General features: G+C 35.2%; 1 protein-coding gene across 1 annotated transcript in view; it reads left to right on the top strand.

The window, feature by feature from the left end:
* The window catches only part of MYO3B (myosin IIIB), a 679,546-nt gene that overhangs the window by 612,122 nt on the left and 43,690 nt on the right, over positions 1-23,734 (top strand). Inside the window, exons 33-35 of the mRNA XM_074302208.1 lie at positions 3,660-3,766; positions 4,140-4,186; positions 5,116-5,288. Coding sequence (XP_074158309.1) covers positions 3,660-3,766; positions 4,140-4,186; positions 5,116-5,254 — 293 coding nt within the window. The 3' untranslated portion in view covers positions 5,255-5,288. The remainder of the gene's footprint in view (positions 1-3,659; positions 3,767-4,139; positions 4,187-5,115; positions 5,289-23,734) is intronic.

The raw sequence follows: 23,734 nt of genomic DNA, 5'->3' as shown, positions 1-23,734 counted from the left end.
TGACAGAGATTGGGTGATTTTCTGATAAATAAGAACAGTATATACATCAAAATGAATGAATACGACCCAAAAAATGAATTTCATGGTTTAAATCATCCATTTGGCTTTTTAGATTGAGCAACTTATCCAGATAATGCTATCAGTTTTTACAGGATAGAGATTTAGCTCATGATTTATTTTAAATCTGGATGAATGCAAGAATTATTTCCTTTGGTTGGAAACCCTGCAAAATCAGACAGGTTTACAAGTAAAAGGATAGAACTGATCATTATTTTAGCTCTGCCTCACATAAGTTAATTATCTTTGCAGGGCCTCTGCCTATCCACCTAAATACTACAATCCAATGAATTGCAGAATTTAGAATATCAAGTCCAGGGTAGGTCTCATTCATGGCATAAGCCCTGGGAGTTCTGGAAGGACCTTATTCTAGTTTTGCTTTCCCTGCAACACAATACAGTCCTTGTTGGATGGGGCCTGAGATCTGCACCATCAGTCAAGGAAAACAGTTGAAAAAAGATTTAATATCTGCCTTCTAGTAAAGGTGGGGAGCTAAGGGTATGGAACATTGAGTATACTTTCAGACTTGGTTAACACATTGATTAGTTTTACTGAACTATTTTTTGTTCCCATCTTTCTATTTTATTCTTTGTTAATATTATGAAATTGGGACCACAGAGCACTAGATAAATATAAGCTATTATTATTGTCAAAAATTCCAGGGCGTTTTCACCTAGATCCATGAGACTGTTCTTATGTCCTGTCTTTCATTGGGCCTGGGGCAGTCCACGACTGACCAAGATTGATGGTACTGATGGAACCCACCCTTGCTCAGGGAATACAGAAAATCATACCAGATAATATCAGCAAAGAAGAAGATTAGGAACATAGAACATCGAGCCAATATCTGGGTCTACATAGACCAGTTAAGTCACAGGGAAAACCAGAAATGGGCTCAAAACCAGAGATCTGCCACAAGGTCATAGAAGTGGAACTGGAGAGAGAGAAAAGAAAGATTCAGATTTCTAGCCTGCAATGTCTCAGTACCAGGGTAGAAGTCAAGGTAGACTTGGTCAGTTGGTTGCGCTGAAGGAAGGACTTGGTGAATAACTGAGAAACTTAAACCTGCCTCCAGTCTTGTCCACATTTACTGCCAATTTTTGTGCTGTCTCCAGGGAATCCACAGGCCAACTGACATCTAGAGGATGTGAGCAGTGACATTTACTAGAGCACTGGAAGCTCTTTGGAATAAAGTCACCATTTTCCATTGTAACTCACTACAATTGTCACTGAACTCATTCTTGTCTTCCTTTACATTGTGATCTTTGTGTCAAATACAAGTGCATTTTTCCACTTTAAGGAAATAATGTACAAAATCCTCTAACTATGGAATAATTGCTTTGAATAGTGATCTCACCTAGGAAATTTTAAAATAAAACTCAGTTTGCAGAAATCCATTTTACATGCAACTTGTCAGGATTAAATTTGTATTTATAACAGTGCTTATTTGTATTTCTAGAACATAGCAAAGTGACTGGCATATTTTATGTGCTTAATAAATGCTTGTTGATTGATTAATTGTATTAATGCATTCATCCCATAGGACAAAGTGTTTCCATAACAAGTTTGATTGCGTTGTTTTTTTCACTTTTCAAATGGCTACTATGTAGAGACATCATTTAACTATTTTTAAAAAGTAAAAAAATGTACTACTAGAGCAATACCCTCCTAAGAATACTAATGTAACATTCTTTCAACCACAATTAAAAATAGATATTTTATGAGAAAAAAATAAAACAAACCTATACTTAAAGTTAAGTCATTTGGATTTGAATCTTGTTTTTGATATTTACTAGTTGTGTAATCATTGACAAGTTTGTAATCACAAAATCATAAATTTAGGCCTAATGGGAACTTTAGAAGTGATCTTGCACTATCCCTTTATTTACAAATGAGAAAACTCATAAAAGATTTGAGACCACTTAGCCTCAACATATTTTTTTATCAGTAAAATGGGGACAATAATATCACTCCCTCTTGCAAAACCTTTCTTTACACAAACACACACAAAGTTTCTGAATCAAATGAAATAATACAAAAAATATCTTGTAAACCACAAAGCACTTGGTGAATGTCAATTATTATTATTATTTTGTGGTTTTATACATTAGTTGTTTTCCTTTTGGAGTTTTCTTTGCAGAGATACTGTTGTGTGCCATTTCCTTCTCCAGGTCACTTTACAGATGAGGAAACTGAGGCAGGCAGGGTTCAATGACTTTAAGATTACACAACTAGCAAGTGACTGGAGGGTGCACTTGAAATTGGTTTTTCCTGATTCCTGGATTCAGTGTTTGAGGGTAGAGCTCCATTAATACAAATGAAATATACATTTCTTCAACTCCTATTAAATGGAAACAAAGAAATAGCTGGTTCAATTCTATTGTACTATGATATGGGTACACTTATTAAAATCCCTGGCGGGGGGTGGGGGGGAAAGAATGCAAATTTGATAACAAATTGGCTATCATTCTACATGAGAACTTAAAATACCATCTTTCCTTCCTGGAGTTCGAAAGGGTAATCACCCCAATCCTTAGGAACATCCCTGAGAGTTAAATGGAAAATACTGTGTCTGTTTATTTGGGCTGTGTTAGCAGAATCAAATCAACCAAGAAACCCATTATTAGCTAAGAAACCAACTATGCTGATGTGCTTTCCTTTCCCCCAAAAGTTACTGTATTTTAAAAACTTGCTCAAGTTGATTCAAAATGTCCTGAGGCACAATGAGAATATGCAGTCCAAGTCCAGAAGACTAAGACTTTCTTAGTACTACACAAAGCCCTTGGGGGTGGGTGGGAGCATTAAGGATTGGTGTTCTATGGGTTGTTGTCTATGTACTGTCAAGATCTCATAATGATGGAATCTCATTTCAAAGATGCATCAGATTCCATGAAAATCAATTGTTTGTAAAGGAAATGGACCATGGCTCAATTTGACTAGTTATTTTCTCTTTGGAGATTTTAAGTGCACTCTTGTAGGAGGATTCTAAAACCAGACCTATAACAAAGTAGCTTCTTAGTGTTACAGTTCAATTGACCTTTTCTTCCTTTTTACTTCTATCGCCTCTAAAGAACGCAGAGATCAATTGTATTTTTCAAAGCATTTAACGAATACTAGCTAGGCCCACATTTTCCACAAAATACAACCCTCTAAAAGCTTTCCCTCTCTGCCCGGCAGAGTATGTGTTCCAGATGGCTTTCACTGTCCCATGAACTGCAAATTATCTTAAAGCAGCATCTCTCCGATTGGCTTCGTTGTTTCACACCCTGATAACCTACCAAGGAAGCTGCCGCTCTGTGTTGGACTGAAGCTGACCACTAACCAAAAGATTCCCTTCCTGAATGCTCAGACAGCAGTCAGTCATTTTGGCTTAGGAAAGATGAGGACAGAAGTGGAAAGCAGTTAACACCTGACCCTTTTCTTCGAGATAACTTCTCTCAAAGCTACCATGCTGCACAGTATTCTCCAAACTCCTATTACATGGAATGAATTTGCCAATAAGGACATTTGTAGAAAATACTCTTTTTTTGGCCTAAAATCTCAAAGATTTTTCTCGACACCTGGGATGTCTCAAAGCCAAATTTTGTGTTCTCTTATTCTAGGTTCAGAAAACTGTGTCGAACAGAAGCTGAGAACACCTCGCAGAAGATGTCAGCAGCCCAAAATGCTGAATAGCCCTGAGGATAACATGTACTATAACCAGTTAAACGTGAGTTCAAAGTGGCCATAAAGCGTTTTACTGGCTTTGTTTCCAGTTAATAATTCTGTTATTAATACCTGTTCCAGCCCCTCCAGCCCCACCCCCACGCTCTTCTCCTCTCCTCCTGAACATGTGCTTATGCTCTTTATCTGTTGCTTTCATGTCAGGATGTCTGCCTTCACGGTGAATAATTGATGCGGTTTATCAAAGACGAGCAAGATGCATGCTTCATCAGGCTCACTTGAGCCCTTTGATCAAAAAAATTATGCTGTGACTTCTGATATTATCAGCATCTGCTTGCATTCAACACAAAATCACTTTGAATTAAAAATTAACGACTTGCTGCTTTGCTTTGACTGTGTGTTCTTGGCCCTCTCCACAGGGAACTCTAGAATATCAAGGGAGCAAGAGGAAGCCAAGAAAATTTGGGTAAATATCTGTCTTCTTAGTTCTAAGCAACTGTAAACAGAAGGAGTCCTTTGTGATATTACAGAAAATGCAAAACTTCTAGAGAGATTTCTAAAAATAAGCAATTAGAATATTCAGTCATTATTAACACTGGGAACTTAAAAAAAAATAGTAGCAAGTACACAACTTGTATCTGCTAGTATCTAAAAAGACTGTCCAATAAGGGGATTGGATTAGATGGTTTTTAGGTCCCTTTTGGAAGTAACATTCTAGTACTCCGGGAGTCTGTGAAATTGTCTCCTACTGGAGCTTGTTCTTTTCCATTCTTTCCTTTGGAGAATTTTAGTTTGTTTTCAATATGAGAGAGGTGGGAGGTTGTAGCCTTTTATCTACAGATTAGATGTACCATACACACACACACACACACACACACACACACACACACACACACACACACACACACACATATACAGAATAACTCATGGGTCAAAATTCTCTACTTGCAAAGATCATCCCCAAAGGTCAAAGCAAAATCTGGCTTCTGATTCTTGGCTATTAGGGTGAAGAGACAAAAAAAAGGAGCTCATCAGGGCTGATACTCGGGCTCTTAGAGAAAGCATTAAGGAACCAAAGACAATTTGTTTCCCATAAATCAGCAGTCCCAGTATGATAACAACTTCCAGCCACAGCTCTCTTTGACCCAAAAGTGAAAGGTGTGGCAGACAGTCATTAATCTCCCTAGCCATCCAAGTTCCCTACACAGTGATTTAAAGAGCGGGAGAAACCCTTTGGATTACCCTTTAAAACAATGATGCTTCCATATGATTCTAGCACTGTTCCATTCAGACTGTTTGTATAATGTTAGCAACACTGCTGATGGTGATGACATCAGGAATGCTTTCTCTCTGTTTTCTTTTCCCCACAAAATTAATTCCCTTTCCTTGTCATAGGCAAATCAAAGTGCTTGATGGGGAAGATGAATATTACAAATCACTGTCTGCTGTGGATTCCGTCCCTGAAGAAGACAGTTCCATCCAGTATTCCCTGCTTTCCTCACCCTCCAGAGGAGAGTCTTTGGCTAAAAGCTGAGCTGTACTATCTGCCCCTCAATCTGCTGCTACTGGTAAGAACAATCATTATGAAATCCCTGAACCAGCCTTTCATCTGAAGGCACTGAAATCGCCAGGGATTCAGGTTCTCCCCTTGTTAAGTGACCCACCTTAACAAAGAGACACTTGTTTCTAACACAAACCATCTTAGTTCTGGTATAAACCATTATTTCAGGCTTAGCTCAGCAATTTGATGTCAAAAAAAAAAAAAAAGTTCTCGCTGAATATCGGAATAGACTCTTAGTTTAAAAAAACAAAAAAAACACTAATACACATATACAGTGTAGGTATTACATCCTGTCCTGTTTGAGCAGAACATCTGAAAATTCGAGTTTGATTTTCAAAACCAACCCCCCCCCAAAAAAAAAAAAAAAAAGAGGAAGGGGAGGGGAAATGTTAAAGTCACCAGGAAGACTGGGTCTGGCTTTCCAAAACATGCTCCTTAAAAGTGGTATTTCACCATCCTCCAGTTCAAAGCTAAGAATCTTATTCACAATGCTACTGGCTCCTTCTGCTGCCCTGCTCATTAAGTGTTTGCTCTCTAATTGATGGATTCCATTCTCTGTGAGTAAAAATGAGTTAAGCTAGAAAGAGCAAATCAATTGCAGTAACAGAGAAATGCTAGAGGGAATCATTTAAGTGACCACATCATTATGGATTGTAAGCATTAATGCAGATTTGGAGGTTTGCATAAAGCAAATGTGTAATGGGGGAGGAGTGAATAAGGTGTTTATTTTATTAAACATTGAGATGCTCATAGAGCAGTAGATGGCTATCACCAAAGGGTAAGCAATAATAGCTCTCAGGCCACAGTTTGTATTTCAAAATTCAGAAATGGTTTATATACTTCGTGTTTAGAATAATTTTAATCCAGCATATTTTCAGTTACAGAGCATCATTTTCCCACCCATTTATCATGCAGTTTTTTTTCACATTTTATAGTCAGAAAGAACTCCTGTTATCTGAAATAGGTTCAATCCTATACTATGTTCTTTTATCTGGATTTGGATTCTCTCTCTCTCTTTCTCTCCCTCTCTTTGTTTTTTAAAAAAAGTAGTGTTTGCTCAAAGTGACTAATTGAACTACTTACTCATTAATGGTCCTAACTGATTATGAACCAACCTAACCTAACTGATGAGTTATAAACCAAAGTGAATGACAAGTTAGAAAAGTCAGTGTGATGGAAAGATTATCTATTAGACGAGATTTCTGAGAACTAACAGTGACATTTATATCATCCTGACTTTCTCTCAGCAAGAGCTGGTGAACTGTAGGTATGGAATGAGGAAGACATCAGAAATGGCCAGCCTGTTCATTTGTTTTCCTTACTTGTTCTTAGTTATAAGGGAAAATTCAATATAGTGGGGATTAGCCAGGGTAGGGAAGGAGTGGGAAAGAGTGGCATTGATATAAAAAAGGAATATTGATACTAAAAGGAAAAATGAAAGAGAAGTGGATTTAGAATTCAGATATCGGGTTGAGTTCTAACTGTCACTGACAAGCTGTATGACCAAGTCATTTGATCTCTCTGACTTCAATTTCCTTACCTAGAGGCAGAGTATCCAGCACCCAGCAGGCATTTAATAAATGGTTTATGACTATTTGACTAACCAACCAACTTCTCAATAAAATAGAGAAAATAGTCCTTGATCCATCTGTCTTACAGAGTTGTTATGCAAAAGTACTCAATAAATGTACGTTCATTGTCACAATCTTATACATACAAACTAGTCAGACTAGTTTATGTATATACTAGTAACCAGATATACCAATTATTCAGCCTGTATCAAAACTGCAGTATCTATTTGTATAGTTAGACTCAATATCCCAGCACCCATTTCTATGTCTCATTTTAGTTATACAATTATGTCATTATTTGGCATTATATAAGTTTGTTTTGTTGTTGTTGAGTCATTTGTCATGTCCTATTTTTCATGACCCCATTTGGGTTTTTTTTTTCCTTTTAAATAATATTTTATTTTCCCCCAGTTACATGTAAAGATGTTTTTAAACATTCATTTTAAAAAAAATTGAGTTCCAAATTTTATTTCTCTTTCCTTTATTCCCCACTTCCCTGAGATGGTAATTTGATATAGGTTATACATGTTCAATCATGTAAAACATATGACCAAAAGTATGTAAAAGAAGACACAGACCCAAAGGAAAAAGAACATGAAAAAATACAGAAAGTGAAAAATAGCATGCTTTAATCTGTATTCAGACTCCATCAGTTCTTTTTTTGAAGGTAGATATCATTTTTCATCATGAGTTCTTTGGAATTGTCTTAGATCATTGAATTACTGAGAATGGCCAAGTCATTCACAATAGATCATCATACAGTATTGCTGGTGTTGTGTACAATGTTCTAGTTTTGCTAAATTCACTTTACTTCAGTTCATATCAGTCTCTCCATGTTTTTTCTGAAATCAGCCTGGTCATCATTTCTTATAGCACAGTATCATTCTATTCCAATCATATAGCATAGCTTGCTCAGCTGTTCCTCAATCATATCCCCTCAATTTCCAATTATTTGCCACTACAAAAAAAAGCCACTATCAATATTTTTGTATAAATAGGTCCATCCCCTGTCCATCCCCTGCTCCCTGCTTTTTAAAATCTCTTTGAGATACAGACTTGATAGTATTGCTGGATCAAAGGAAATGGCCAGTTTTATAGCCATTTAAACAAAGTTCCAAATTGCTCTCCAGTATAGTTGGATCAGTTCACAACTCTACCAATAATGCATTAATGTCCATTTGGGAATGTCTTGGCAGAGATACTGAAGTTGTTTGCCATTTTCTTCTCTAGCTCATTTTACAGATGAGGAAACGGAGGCAAACAGAAGTAAGTCACTTGCCTGGAGTTGCCCAGCTACTAAGTGTCTGATTTAAACTCCTGAAGATGAGAGTTCCTGACTTCAGGTCTGGCACTCTATCTGCTGTACCACTTAGATGCCCCATGAGTTAGTTAAGAAGCATTTAAGTATCCTCTGTGTGCTAAATTCTGGCACATAAAGTTAGGATTGCAGAATTTAGAGCTAACATAGGGATCTTAGAGCTTCACGTAATGCAACTTGTCAATTTACAGATAAACAGAGATGTAGCTAGCAAGTTTGTGACCCAGGCAAGCACCACAAACCATACCATGAGCAAGTAGCAGGAAGATAAGCACAAATCTGTCTTAACATTTTAAACAAATTAATTTGGAGGGAAGTAGCTTAGAGAAAAAGAGGGCCTGTAAAGGAGGAAACATTGACCCATGTGAATGGAGACCATAACACTGAGAGGTCATCAAAACCAAAGCCCAGAAATGACTTATAAATAGGCAACACATTGGCAGTATACAATAGTGCCTGGATTGTATTTAGTTTCAAGGAATATTTATCAAGCATTTGCTATGGACAAGCTGCTCTGCTATTTTTTAAGGGTACAAAACCAAAATGAAGCCATCCCAGCCCTCAAAGAATTTTTATTCTATTTAAGGAATATAATGCGCGTATATTATTATTGTTATTTTTATTGATTTGTGTCTGACTCTTCATGAGCCCATTTGGGGTTTTCATGGCAAAGACATTAGAGTGGTTTGCTATTTCCTTCTTCAGCTCATCTTACAGATGAGGAAAGTGAGACAAACAAACAGAGTTAAGAGATTTGCCAGGGTTATATAGCTAGTAAGTATCTGTAGCTAGATTTAAAGATTTTAATACAGGTCTCTTGACTCCGAGCCTGGTGCCTTATCTACTGGCCATCTAATCATAATGTTAGAGAACAAACTCAACAAATAAGGGCTCAGACAACCAGGATCTAGAATGGAATTTGAGAATTTGAGAATGGAAGTTGTATTAATTCCAGAAAGGATAAGAGATGACTTCATGGACATGTTAGCACTGAGCTTATTATTAAAGGGAGAAGAAAAGACTTCTGTAAGACTAAGATGAAGAGACCAGCTAGCCCAGAAGGCCTGCTGGTAGGTATTCTAGAACCAGAGGGTGGAATGTCCATCTTGGGAAATAGCTAGAAGACTGAAAATGATGGTCAGACTGAAATACAGAGGGTATAAAGTGAAATAATATGGGAAACAAAGTTGGAAAGGAAGAGCAGGGCCAGATTGTTTTTTTCTAATTGAAGCTTTTTATTAAAAAAAAAACATATGCATGGATAATTTTTCAACATTGACCCTTGCAAAACTTTCTGGTGCATATTTTTTCCTCCTTCCCCCCATCCCCTCCCCTAGATGGCAGATAGTCCAATACATGTCAAATATGTAAAAATATATGTTAAATTCAACATATGTATACATATTTATACAATTATCTAGCTGCACAAGAAAAATCAGACCTAGAAAGAAAAAAAACTGAAAAAGAAAACAAAATGCAAGCAAACATCAAAAGAAACTATAAAAATGCATGTTGTGGTCCACATTCAGTTCCCACAGTTCTCTCTTTGGATCTAGATGGCTCTTTTCATCACCGAACAAATGGAACTGATTTGGTTCATTTCATTGTTGAAGAGAGCCATGTCCATCAGAAATGATCATCGTATAGTCTTCTTGTTGCTGTGTTTAATGATCTCCTGGTTCTGCTCATTTCACTCAGCATCAGTTCATATAAGTCTCTCCAGACCTCTCTGTATTCATCCTGTTGGTCATTTCTTACAGAACAATAATATTCCAGAACGTTCGTATACCATAACTTATTCAGCCATTCTCCAACTGATGAGCATCTACTCAGTTTCCAGTTCCTTGCTACTACAAGAGGGCTGCCACAAACATTTTTGCACATGTGGGTCCCTTTCCCTCTTTTAAGATCTCTTTGGGATATAAGCTCAGTAGAAACACTACTGGGTCAAAGGGAATGCACAGTTTGATAACTTTTTGAGCATAGTTCCAAACTGCTCTCCAGAATGGAAATTTCCACATAGTTAAAAAAAATAAAATAAGATAAGCCTTAAATACTAGGATAAGGATCTGGTAGTTTATCTTAGAAATAATGAGATCTTGAAGCTTTTTTCTTTTTTTTTTTAGCAGGGAATAAGTTGGTCAGGTACTGAATCTTAGGAAAATTATCTTAGCAGCCCTTTTGAAGGTTGAATTAGAAAAGGGAGCTAATTAGAGAGAGACCAAATGAGAAGTAATGAGGCCTTCATTAAGGTGGTGGACAGATGAGTGGACAGGAAGAAATAGACGAATGATATGTAAGTAGACATGGTAAGGAGGTAACTTATTATGCATGAGGGAGAAAGCATTGTGGTCCAAAGAAAAGAGCACTAGCTTTAAGTTCAAATACCACTTCTGACACTTATTATGTACATGACCCTAATTGGGTAGTTCCATCTCTTTGGATTTCTGTTTTCTCATCTAGAAAAAAGGTGAGTTGAGCTGGTTTCTTTCTAGTTTGAGATCACTCTGTGATGAATCAATGATACTTCCAATGTTATCAATCTGAGATGACTAGGAGAAAGAAACTCAATTTTTTTGACTCTAGACTCAAGGATCTTACCACCACCCAACTCTTTTGCTCACCTGTTTCATTAGTGCAACATCATCGAAGATTTATCACTCTCTTGGAGATGATGTATTGAAGTTGATTGCTATTCAAGAGCAATCTTGCTTCTGGATTGAATAAGGAACTACCTAAGGGGGGGAATATGCAACCAAAAAATTACCCCCAAGAAAAACACGCCCCCAAAATGTCTCACTGGATAAGTTACCAATGACTAAAATTACCATGCTATTCTTTTAAGTTCTGTTGTCTACTTCAGGGTTTAGTTATAGTGAACACTGAATAGTATTCATAAATTTTACTTGAAGACACTAAATAATATTGCTGTAATAACCACAATAACCACAACCATCATCGCAGCAATAATAATAACAATATCATATTATATAATAATAATAAAAATGCAGATCTCAAAATATCCTTTAGAATTCAATAAATTAAATTATACTGGAACCAGAACATTAACACAGGCAGAACCATCTCCCACAATTGTCCCAATATAATATTGAAATTTAAGGTTATATTTAATAGATGTAGCTATGCCAAATATTCCTAATTCCCAAGTTAAACAGAATAAAAAGCTTTCAAAATATAGAAATCTGTAGCAAAGGAAATAAAAATGTGGGAAAAGAGTGAAATATAACCCTTCCCGATTGTTCTGTCTACTGCTCTTGCCCAAAGATGCCTACAGGAAATGAACTGACATCCAAATACTTTTATTCAATTACAAAAGAAGCAATTATTTTTTCAGCTTGTTTAAACAGGTCACAGAACATTAAATATAAAACAACAATAGTAGGATAGTGACTTATTCAAAAACTGTTTCTAATTTCCCTCAAAAATACTAATTGTAATTTCCATCTTACAGATGAATTAACCAAGATTCAGAGATTAAATAATTCTAAATGAAATATGGTAAAAACAACAACAACAACAACAAAAAGCTTTAATGATAAATTAGTCTATCACATTAGCTAATTGCTGAAACAAGATCTTGGAGAATATCAAGTAGGATGAGTAAGTTTTGCTATGAAAAGCTACAAATGAGAATATCTAGAGTATGAAGCATTATTAGATAGAGGTCTGGAAGAGGGAATGCTGAAATGGAAGGCTTGTGGGCAGTCATAAAATATCATTAGGTCATTAAGTGTCTATCTTCAAAGGAAGATGGGATAATTGAAAGAGATAGGAGAAGAATTGGAGAGACAGTGAAGATAAACATTACCCACTACCCAATTTTGCTTGATCAGTTCTGCTTCATCTATGACTATGACCATAGTTCAAGATTAAAAACTTAAAATGTTGGTGAAATATCCAGTTTTAATGTTGTTGTTCAATTGTGTCCAGTTCTCCATGAGTTTATTTGAGATTATCTTATGAAAGAAACTGGAGTGGTTTTGCCATTTCCTCTTCCAATTCATTTTACAAAGGATAAAACTGAGACAAGCAGAGATAAGTGACTTGCCAAGGTCACATAGCTAATAAGTATCTGAGGGTGATTTGAACTCAGCCTCGGATAATGAGTCTTCCTGACTCTAGACCCAGCACTCTATCCATTATACCACCTATCTGCCCTGGCAGGTTTTATATACAGAAGAGCAAATATTTGAGTGATTACTTTTAAATATCTGTGTTACCATACATGACCATACATAACCATACATGAAAATATTTTGTTTAGAAAAATTTTAAATAAAATCATAGAATCTTACTGTTCAAAGGGATTTTAAAAGTCATTCAGTCCACCTTTCCATACAATTCAGGAATCTTTTACATCATATAGTCTGTGATTAAATACTCCCTGCTTTAAATGTTTCATCTAAATTTATCTTTTATTTAGTCTCCAGGGCCATCCAGGACCATCTCTAGTCATCCTGATCTATATCTGGCCACTGGACCCAGATGGTTCTGAAGGAGAAAGTGACTGGTGACTTTGCACAACCCTCCATCACTAAACTCCAGTTCACTTGCATGTCATGCCATCCCCTCCTGGATGTCATGGGGTCCTCTTTGAGAACAAAGGACTAATAACAATCCTATAATCCTGTGACTTCCAATGAAGGGAATTAATTCATTGCCACCAAAAACAACTGATTTCATCATTGAACAGCTGAACTGTTAATGAGTTATTTTTTTTTATTTTGAGCCAAAATCTGCCTCCTTATAACTTCTACCCAATCAACCAAATTGTTAACTATTACATCTTCCTTACTGTCTTCTCTTTTTTAGGCTAAACACTCTCCATTCTCTACCTAGTCTTTCCATGGCATGGTTTCTAGACTTTTAATATCCTATATGTTATCCTCTAAATCCACTCTTGTTTAGCAATGTACCTATTAAAATGTGATGTCCAGTATATGACAATTGTCCAGATGTTGCCTTTTAGACTACTGCAAAGTACAATAGACATACTAGTCTAAAGTTCAGGGGGAGAGGTTGTGGGAGGGGGGTGTTTACAAGACATAGCAGAGTACCAAGCTTGGAATCGGAAGACCTAAGACCCAAGTTCAAATCCAGTCTCAGACACTTACTAGTTTGTGAGACCCTGGGCAAGACCCTTAAGCTTGTTGCCTTTAGGGAAAGAAATTATTTAAAAATCTGATAATTTTTCTTGATAGTTGAGACTAAGCATGAAGGGCAACTAGGTGACACAGTAGATAGAGAGCTGAGTTAAGAATCAAGAAGACTCATCTTCATGAGTTCAAATCCAGCCACAAATACTAGCTGTGTGATCCTGGACAAGTCACTTAACCTTGTTTGACTCAGTTTCCTCATCTATAAAATGAGCTGGAGTAGAAAATGACAAACCACTCCATTATCTTTGCCAAGAGATACCCTAAATGGGGTCACAAAGAGTTAGACATGATGAAAAAACAACCAAAAGACATATCATCCTATTTATTCACGATAATCAAGTAAAATTCCCAGACTTTTGACACATGACTTACTAAGTCAAATCTTTTCTGCATTTGTGCCATTAATTACTTTAATCAAAGTGTATGCTTTTACACTTATCTTTGTCAAGTTTTGTCATATTTAGTTTTGTCCCACCATGAGTTTTCCATTAATTCTAGCAGCTTTTTGGCTTGTCCTTCATAATGTGTCCTGACTATAGTCACATCCATGCCAGAGACGTATATATTTCCTTACATTCCTTAGCCTGCTAAGATCATTTTGAATTTTACTCTTTTATCTGGTATATTATTACACCTTCCAATTTGGTTTCATTTGCAAATTTAATAAACATGTCATCGATAACTTTCTATAACTTGCTAATAAAATGTTGAATAAGACAGATACATGAATGTACAGGTATTATGTTTGACTATTATATAACCAACAATCCTTTCCTTCCTGTGTAAATATAATGAAATTGCCTTTGATTTTAGGTTATACTAAACACTTCCCTGCTTCTCTCATTCATTCTTAGTGTTAGTCATTTTCATGATTCAATGAGGTACAATAAAATTAAATCATACAAGTACATTTAGCAATTCTTAGAAACTGAAACTTCCTTTTTAATCCTTAAAAAAATGGAAAGTCTTAAACAATTGAAAATTTTCTTCTTCCCTTTAATAATCCTGTCATTGCTGATGTCCTTTTGGCTTCATTTTGGCTTAGCTTACTTATTCTACATACAACATAAATTATAAAGCAACTGCTTAAAGGTTGTAAAGATAATTTGTGTTCAATCATAAAGATTTTCTCCAACTCTATCAGCTTGAGTCCCCCCTTTCCAATGTGTTCTCCCTAATGTCAATCACTGCTTAGAGTTTACATCTCCCGTATGTAACTGATTAACCCAGTGAATAATGTCCTAATATTAGTTTACCCCATTAATATAAATTAGCTTTTACAAAGAGATATTTTCAGAGATAACATAGAAGGAATATTGATTACAAACATTTCCCCAACACACTCCCCCTCCAATTCTACCCCACTCTATCCTAAGGAGAGTAAACCCAAACTTGAAGCAATGTGTCTTAATTGTTGAAAAATTAGCTAAAACATAGCACCTCAAGGCTGGTCCTTAGCTGGCTTTGTCTTACAGATTGGTTCTGCAATAGGTCCTGCATAGGAAGTATGCTCTTTACCAAGCTTGGCTGCTGGTACACTTGAGTATGGAGTTCAATTCCTGGACCTCTGAAGGTTCACTCTTGATTTTTAGAAACTCACCAGGCATAGATAACTAAGTCTAATACTTCTTTGCCTAAGAGCACCAAAGAGTAAACAACATAGAGACAGAAGCAACAGAGTGTTCAAGAGCCCTGGCTTGGGTTGGCTTCTTATTCTGAAGTGGATAGCAGAGCCCTACATTACACATGCCCAGAATCAGGCTCAATACTGCCCCTGTGGGTATTTGCATCAGGCAGAACACCCTGTTGGGTGACCCTGAGGATTAGGCTCTCATTGACCAGAAGAAGGCTTACAACATTCCATCCTTCTGACTAAAACACAGCTAGGGAAAGAGAAGAATTAGTTACAACTAGGGACCTTTGAATGCACAATTAGTTTTCCCTTAGCAGCCAATTTAAAAGTCCCCTCTTGGCCATGACCTAATGAGCTAATTAGGAAACAATCATGAAATACCTGCACATATTCTGAAGTGGAGAACAAAATCCTTCATTACATGAGCCCATAGCCCATGTGGGGAATTGCATCAGGCAGAGCATGTTGTGGATACCCCCGAGGACTAAGCTCTCATTAATTTGTCTTCATTTACATTCACATATAACCAAGAGTATATATAATGTAGTGACTAAGAATATTAATAAATTAAATTAATAAATACTTGTCAACTGTGAGATTATGCTATTGACCATGTTTTGATGGATTGGAGGAGGGGCTATGGAGGAAGACAGGAACAAAGCCAATAAAAAGAATACTAACTTTGGCATTGAACCTAACTGGAGCTCAATTAGACTCAACAAATTTCTAAGAACTTTTCTAAGAACTTTTGCAATCTAGCATATAATGAAACCCCTTGTGAAGTACTTTTAAGAGAACAAGAATTACATGAGATAAGAATGCATCAGTGAGCCACAACCTACACTTACCAAAGGCATACCCACATTAATCAAAGTTCCATGGATTTATAAAACATAGTGTAGCCATTTCCCAACTGATAAACAGTCAAAATATATAAACAAGCAATTTTCTAAGAAACAAATAAAAAACTGTCTAGAAAAAGGCAAAAAATAGTAATTATGCTATATAAATCAAGTGCAAGAGAAAGAACCAACACAGAGGGATTAGATGGGGGAGGAGCTCTATTACTTCTGAAAATCTACTCACATTGGGAATGGGTTAACAAGGAGCAATACATTCATATAACAAGAACACCTTCCAAAATCTATAAAGAAACAAGGGAGGAGGGAATAGGATAAGATGGAGTCTAGAAGGATTGTGTAGATTGATGGGAGTTGGATAAGGTGTATAAATTAATGGGAAAAGGATAAAGAAGGAGGTAAAGAGTGAAAGGAGAAAATAAGAGAGGCATCCATAGGATGTGACAGGGTAGTAAGGAGGTTAAGTAATAAGAAGTTAACCTGTAGAAGTAAAACAGAATAATTAACAAGTATAGGAAATAAGTGATACACACAAACACACTAACAATGATCAGGAGTAGAATTTATTAGGAAAAAAGTAGGGATAATAATCATTAATTTCAGATAAATTCAAACTTTTAAAAGATTCAGTTAAAAAAGAACTCTATATGTCAGCCATATTAATATTGTTTTAGATGTATATCTGTGTATGTGTAAATGTATATTATATGTGTATATATGTGAATTGTATATATGTGTGTATATGTGCATGCATGTGAAAGCATGTATATATATATATGCATGTGAGAGCATATATATATATATATATATATATGTATGTATGTATCTGTGTTAACTATAGCCTACTTGGGGAAATGAAGGAGAAAAAAGGAGGGGAAATAAAGTAAAAAATGCACAGCAGAGAACAAAAGAAAACCTACAAGAAAGCAAAGAAAAGAAATACAGTTGTGAATACAATGTTTTCTATTATTATATATGTTTCCTTGAAAAGGAAATTTGTTAAATATTTAGAATCTTTCCTAATATTCAATTTTTTCCTTTTTCTCTTTCTCTTTTTCTATTTTGTTTTTTTCTTTTTTTTACATTTGTCTTAAATAAATTAATTGAAGATATCAATAATAATAAATGAATTGAAGATATCAATAGCAACCAAATGTAAAAAGTACTCCACATTATTAATAGAGAAGTGCACACTAAAGCAACTTTGAAGTTCCCCTTTATACTCATCAGATTAGCAAAGTTGACTTCAAAATGACAAATGTTTGTGGGACCATGGTAAAATAGGTACTCCACTGTTAATGGAATTATGAATTGGTACTGATTGTCATTCTGGAAAGTAATTTGGGACAATGTCCCAAAAGTTATAAGCTGTATATATGCTTGACATATCCTATATGTACAAAAAATATTTATAATAGTTGTTTTCTAGAGTAAATAACTGGAAACTAAAAGAATATCCATTAGTTGGAGAATGGTTAAACAAATTATGGTAAATGCATGTAATAGAATATCATTATACCCAATGAAATAATTAATAAAGGGATAGTTTTAGAGAAAGCTGAAAAATACTGTGTGAATTGGGAACGGCTGTGGAGGACCAGAACAAGAGTTATAGAAAAAAGAATCAGAGCTCTTTTTCTAGTCCAGTCCCTTTACCTTAAAAATGAAAACCAATCAGATTTGATTTTTTAAGTCCCTTTTAGTATTAACTTTGGACATTTAACTTTTCATTAGATTCCTATATCTAGAGCTGGAAGGGACTTCAGAACCATCTAGTGAAATAAACAGAATATTTTTAGAATAACAAAAACAATGTAAAGAACTTTATAAGACTAAAAAAATCAGATAAAAGCAATGACTAACTATGAATCCAGAGAGCCAATATTGAAAAATGTTATTTACCTCCTGAAGGTAATGGACTCAAGATGCAGAATGAGCCATACATTTTTAAAAATAATGGCCAACATAGAAATTTGTTTTGTTTAACTAAGTATATTTGTTACAAGCATTTTTCCCAGTTGATGGAAGAAGAGGAAAGAAATGCTTGTTAAGGAAGAAAAAAAAGTAAAGTCATTTGAAATAAATATAAAGCCAGCTACATGATAGGGATACAAAGATGAGAAGCACCATGGTCTTTGCCCTTAAGTAATTGATAAACTAAAAGGACAGAGAGAGTATATAGAAGACCAGGGAGCAAGAGATAGGGAAAGTGACATCATAGTCCTTTCAAGTTCCCTTCCAACTTCAAGTATAAGGCTGAGTTATTTAAGTTCATTAATCTAGAGCTAAAACCTCAGAGGCCATTTAGTCTGACTCCCTTTCTTTTGTAGTTGGGAAACTGTGACTTTAAAAAACTAAGTGATTTACCTCTAAATCACATAGGATAAGTGTCAAAAGTGAGATTTGAACTGAGGTCCTCAAACTTTGAAGCTATTATTCTTTATACAGGTTAACTCTCATTTAGAAAGATGCTCCTTCTGGAGCAGTTGCACAAAGTATTTTTAGATAATTCTAGTTATTAGGGAGTTTTTTCCTGTTTAAATCTGGCTCTCTGCAATCTCCATCCAGTGTTCTTCCCTTTAAGCCAAGTAAAATGAGTTTAATCCTTTTTCCAGTGTCTGTTTTGACAACTATTTCATCTTTATTGTCCAGAATTGGGTCATGAATGGCCATTCCACTCATCACTTATTAATTTTAATTTCAATTTTATTTTCAGTTCCAAATTCTTTTTCTCCTTCTCTCCCACCTGGCATAATAAGAAAAATAAAGGCATTAGAAATCTGTATAGACATGAAAAACAAATTTCCATAGCCGTGTTTCAAGAAAAAGATAGGAATAGAAGATAATGTTTTACTCTTCAACCTATCTATCCACTCTCTATCTGGAGTTCTTCATGAATTCTTTAGAATTGTGATTGACCATTGTATTGATCAGAGTTACTGAGTTCTTCAGAGTTGATTATCTCTGCAATACTGTCATTATTATATAAATTGTTTTCCTGGTTCAACTGAATTAGTTCTGCATCAGTTCATATAAGTCTTTCCATGTTCCTCTGAAATCATCCCTTTCAATATTTCTTCCAGAACAATGATATTCCATTATTGCTCTGTAAGAAATGACCAGCAGGAGGAATACAGAGAGGCTTGGAGAGACTTAAATCAACTGTTGCTGAGTGAAATGAGCAGAACCAGAAGATCACTATACACTTCAACAACAATACTGTATGAGGATGTATTCTGATGGAAGTGGAAATCTTCAACATAAAGAAGATCCAACTCACTTCCAGTTGATCAATGATGGACAGAAATAACTATACCCAGAGAAGGAACACTGGGAAGCGAATGTAAATTGTTAGCACTACTGTCTATCTACCAGGTTACTTATACCTTCAGAAGCTAATAATTAATGTGCAACAAGAAAATGGTATTTATACACATATATTGTATCTAGGTTATATTGTAACACATGTAAAATGTATGGGATTACCTGCCATCGGGGGAGGGAGTGGAGGGAGGGAGGGGATAATTTGGAAAAATGAATAAAAAAAATGATATTCCATTACTTCATAAATGATAATAGGTTAAGCCATTCCCCAATTAGTGAACATCCTATCATCTCAGTCATCATTACTTTGCTATCACAAAAAGAGCTCCAGTAAATATTTTAATATATGTGTTCCTTCACCTTTTGAAGATTGAAATTATCAACAAAACAAATAAAGAAAATCCCAGATATTGTGCTTTTACCAGAGATATTTCCAACATATGCCCAAATAATAGAAGTCCTTCATCACCATACTATCCTGCCTTGGTGCCAGATTTGTGATCTGCTTTTAGGACTCAGCATTCAATTTCTCTCTTTGGCTGAGCAGTGTTTCATATACTACCACCACAATTGCTCTTCAGCTTATCTCACCATCAATCTTCACCCAAACACTTTCTACCACACTGACTCTTCCAGTTAGTAGATTTTCACACAGTAGTATTTCCTTTTGTCTATACTTATAAGTCATGAAAAGAGATTTGGACTCAGTTAATAGTAGGATCACTTTAAAGTTATCTAACTGTTCTCTCTGAAACAGATAATCTTTTGGTATTAAGTTTTTCAGATATTTATTTGGGAGAAAAGTTCTCTTCTCCTTTCTCCCATTCCTCCCTTCCCTCATCTCCCCTTTCTCTCCTCTTCTTCCTTCTTGTCTGTCATCTTTGCCCTTTTTTTTCCTCCTCTTTTATTTCTTCTATCTCTTCTCTCTTATTTCCTCTTATTCATCCCTAAAGCTAAGGTTTTATATATAGGCAACTACTTGAAATGTAACACACTGAGAAACTTTTTAACATCAATTTTTATAGATATACTTTTTTTTCAATTCAACAAACATTTATGGAGTCCTTACCATACACAAATTACTATGTTGGACTCTTGGGATAGAGAAGAAAACAAGCATCCTACTAAGAGGAGGGGAAGGAAGATTCATAGTATACATGCGTAAATTAAGTACAAATATATACATAGTCTTGCAAGTAAATTTAAGAGGTAATGATTGCTAAATTGGATGAGGGAATATAGGACATGAATCAAGTAAGGCCTTGTATAGATGGTAAAAATGCACATCTTTCTGACATACTCTATGGTGGGTATATTTTCTTATATGTTACTTCAAAGCTTCCAATTATATCATTATGCACACAAAAAAGATAAGTAAAAGTAAAAAATAAATTTGCAAGCTTATCTAGACATAACAAATGTCTTGACTATGGCCTTCTAGACTTCTCTTGCTTATCCCTTTTACCATCTCCTTACCTCCATAGTTGACTCTACTGAAAGAGTGCCATGGAGCTCTAAAATGCTTATATCAGAATTCAATAGACAAATCCTAATCAATAATGGTAGTACTTCAGACAGACGCTGGTTAATCAATTATCAAGGATATTATAGGAGAAATTCCTTCTTAGGATAATAAGTTGAATTGAAAAAAATCCCTTCTAACTTTCATTGAATTTTGGAGAGAAAATATATAAATGTGAAGGAATAGCTAATAACGCTGATCAATGTATGAGAAGTACCAAAAATGTGAGTAGAAAATAAGTGCTATAGAATTTGAACAAGAAGAAGAAAGATTGAGCTAAAAGATACTCCAAGAAAGCTTTGAGGAAGAGATGGGATGTGGGTGGGTACTTGAAAGATGGACAAGATTTAGATAGGCAGAGAGGAAAGAGGAGGATGTTTTAGGCAAGGGAACAACATACAAAATATCCCCAAAAGGAATAGCTTGTTTGGCGAGTAGGTTTTTTGGGCTAGGCCTGACTTGGCCATTCTGGTGGTTTAGATGAAGGGTACCAAATAAGACATTTATTCACCATCTAAATTTTTTTAATGTTTAATTATAGCTGGGAAAGAAAAGTTCTGCAAAGATACAGCACTGATTTCAGCTGAACACAGCTTACTTACTTCTGCATTTGCTCTGGTGGCGCATTCATCAGAAACATAGGTCAAGCCTGATGAATATTATATTACTTCTTGCCATATTCCTTTGTACTTTGAACAGGAAACTATGTCACCAATTTGTGTCTTAATCACCGTGGGCAAGTTTGAAGATGGTTTCATTACCTTTAAAAGAAAAACTAGTCTATTTCTTACCAGGGAGATGTTATTTCTCTAACAACCAGAAGATTTGAAAAAGAAGGAATAGACCAGAGCTAAATTGTGAAAGATCTTGAATTCAGGTCATTTGAGTCTTTTTTTTAGTCATGTTTAAAAATGTTGTGCTAGCAGACAGCTCTTGCCTAGACTCTTCTAAGAAGAAGTTATTAAAATACTTAATTATTAATTATTGTTACATTACTAAATTAGTTTTTCTATATCTCCAAATATATATGTATTTACATATATGCATAAATATTATATATACACATTAGTACTTTTATGAAAAACCTGTGACATACAAAGTACAGTGGATATGACAGAAGTAACAGTCCTTGTGCTTTAATTTTAAGGGGAAAGAATACATATATATATATATATATATATATATATATATATATATGCATAACCACAAGATAATTTGGAAAGAGATCCACTAGTAACTATAGGGATCAGGAAAGGGTTCATATAGAAGGGCTGAACCAGGGCTGAACCTTGAAGGGAAAGAATGATAAGATGTGCGAGTAAGGAGGAAGTATATTTTAGGTATGGAAGCACAACCATTGCAACAACACAGAGATGGGAAATGGAAAACTATATATAAGAGCATTTCAACTGGATTGTAGAGAGTGAAGAAGTAAAATAGATAATATCTGGAAACTCATAGTAGATAATGTCTGGAAATACATATTGGATCCAGGTTTTAAAGGACTTCAAATATGAAATGGAATTTATATTTTAACCTTGAGGTAGCAGGGGACCACTAAGTTGAAAGATTTGTGAAAATAAGAATGGCAGGGCTTAATAGACATAGCTAAGTGTGATGAGTGAGAGGGAGAAATTGCAATCACAGTTTCAAACCTTGATGACCAAAAGTGTGATGGTGCCCTCCATAGAAATAGTAATGTTCAAAAGAGGCATGAATTTTGAGGGGATAAGGTATCTATTAGATATGTTGTTTGAAATGCCTAGGGAATATCTGGTTGGAAATACCCAAGAGAGAGTTAGAGTCACAATTGTGGAGCTCAAGAGAGAGAGAGAAACTAGGGCTAGATACACAGATATGGCAGTCTTCTGCTTGGGAATGACAATTAAACCCATAGAAGCTGATGAAATCACCAAGTGAAAAAGTAGAGAGAAAAAGGAAAGCAGGGCTAAGACAAAACCTTAAGATATACTTTCAGTTAGGACCCATGATATAAAGAATGATACAGCAAAGGAAATTGATAAGGAACAGTCAGGTAGAAGAATTAAGAGAATAATATCATGAGTACAAGAATGGGGAGAAGGGGGAGAAGGGGGAGAGGGAAATAAAAAAAAATTATTCTTTTTTCTCCCAATTCTGGGTTTGATCGAGCTTCCTATTCTGTGAGTCCATTGCAGTATTATTTTTCTGAGGCTAAATGTTCCTAGGAGGCAAGGCCAAATCTATTTTAAATTAATCTCTGTCTAGCACAATGCCATGTATATAGCAGAGTTAATAATTGTCTTTTCCAATTCTAAAGCACTTTGTAAATTGAGAAGTTTCTAAATGCAATGTGATGATAATACATGCAAGAGAAATCTGAACAAGGTTAGAGAGGATAGAGAGGATAGGATAAAGAAAAAGAGAAATGTTGCAGAAAAGAGAAGAGGGAAGAAAAAAACCTAGATTTTGGAGATGCTACTAAACAACAATATATTTGTATATTTAGGGCAATGGGTGACATCCAAACTTTTATCCAAATGCAGAAAAGTTTCTAGTCACTTTGAATTAAACAAAATAGAAATGGATAATGAGGTTATTTAAAGTGAACTTGCAAAGGTAAAGATCTAAACTACTTTGAATGAAGAAAGTCTTAGTTAACTCCAAGAGAACTAGATTTGAGTTACATCAGAGTATAGGAATGGGGAAATATGGATAGAGAAAAGAGGGAAAATTAAGCAATAATTCAGAATATATGTGAATTATTATCTATGTAGTATCCCCTGCTTTTTGAATCTTGCTTCCCACCACTTTCTTACATGTGTATTTTATAATAGCCATTTTGTGGAAACAATTGTTCTCCAAGGAAAGTAACCACTTAATGGGAAAAGAAGTGTCAATTATGGATTGGCATTTTTTTTCTCAGTGTCAGGAGAAAAATTGGATAAAGTGGAAATTATATGAATGAACTTGGGAGAAATTACTTATTGGTAAATAACAATAGAAGCAGAGTCTAAGAAATTAAAAACCCCAAAGGCTTTCAAGTATCCAAAACCCCCAAAGACT

Source organism: Sminthopsis crassicaudata, chromosome 3 (assembly GCF_048593235.1).
Source record: "Sminthopsis crassicaudata isolate SCR6 chromosome 3, ASM4859323v1, whole genome shotgun sequence".
Taxonomy (NCBI): Eukaryota; Metazoa; Chordata; class Mammalia; order Dasyuromorphia; family Dasyuridae; genus Sminthopsis; species Sminthopsis crassicaudata.
Note: the sequence above shows the minus strand (reverse complement) of the source record. Positions and strands in the feature narration are given on the sequence as shown.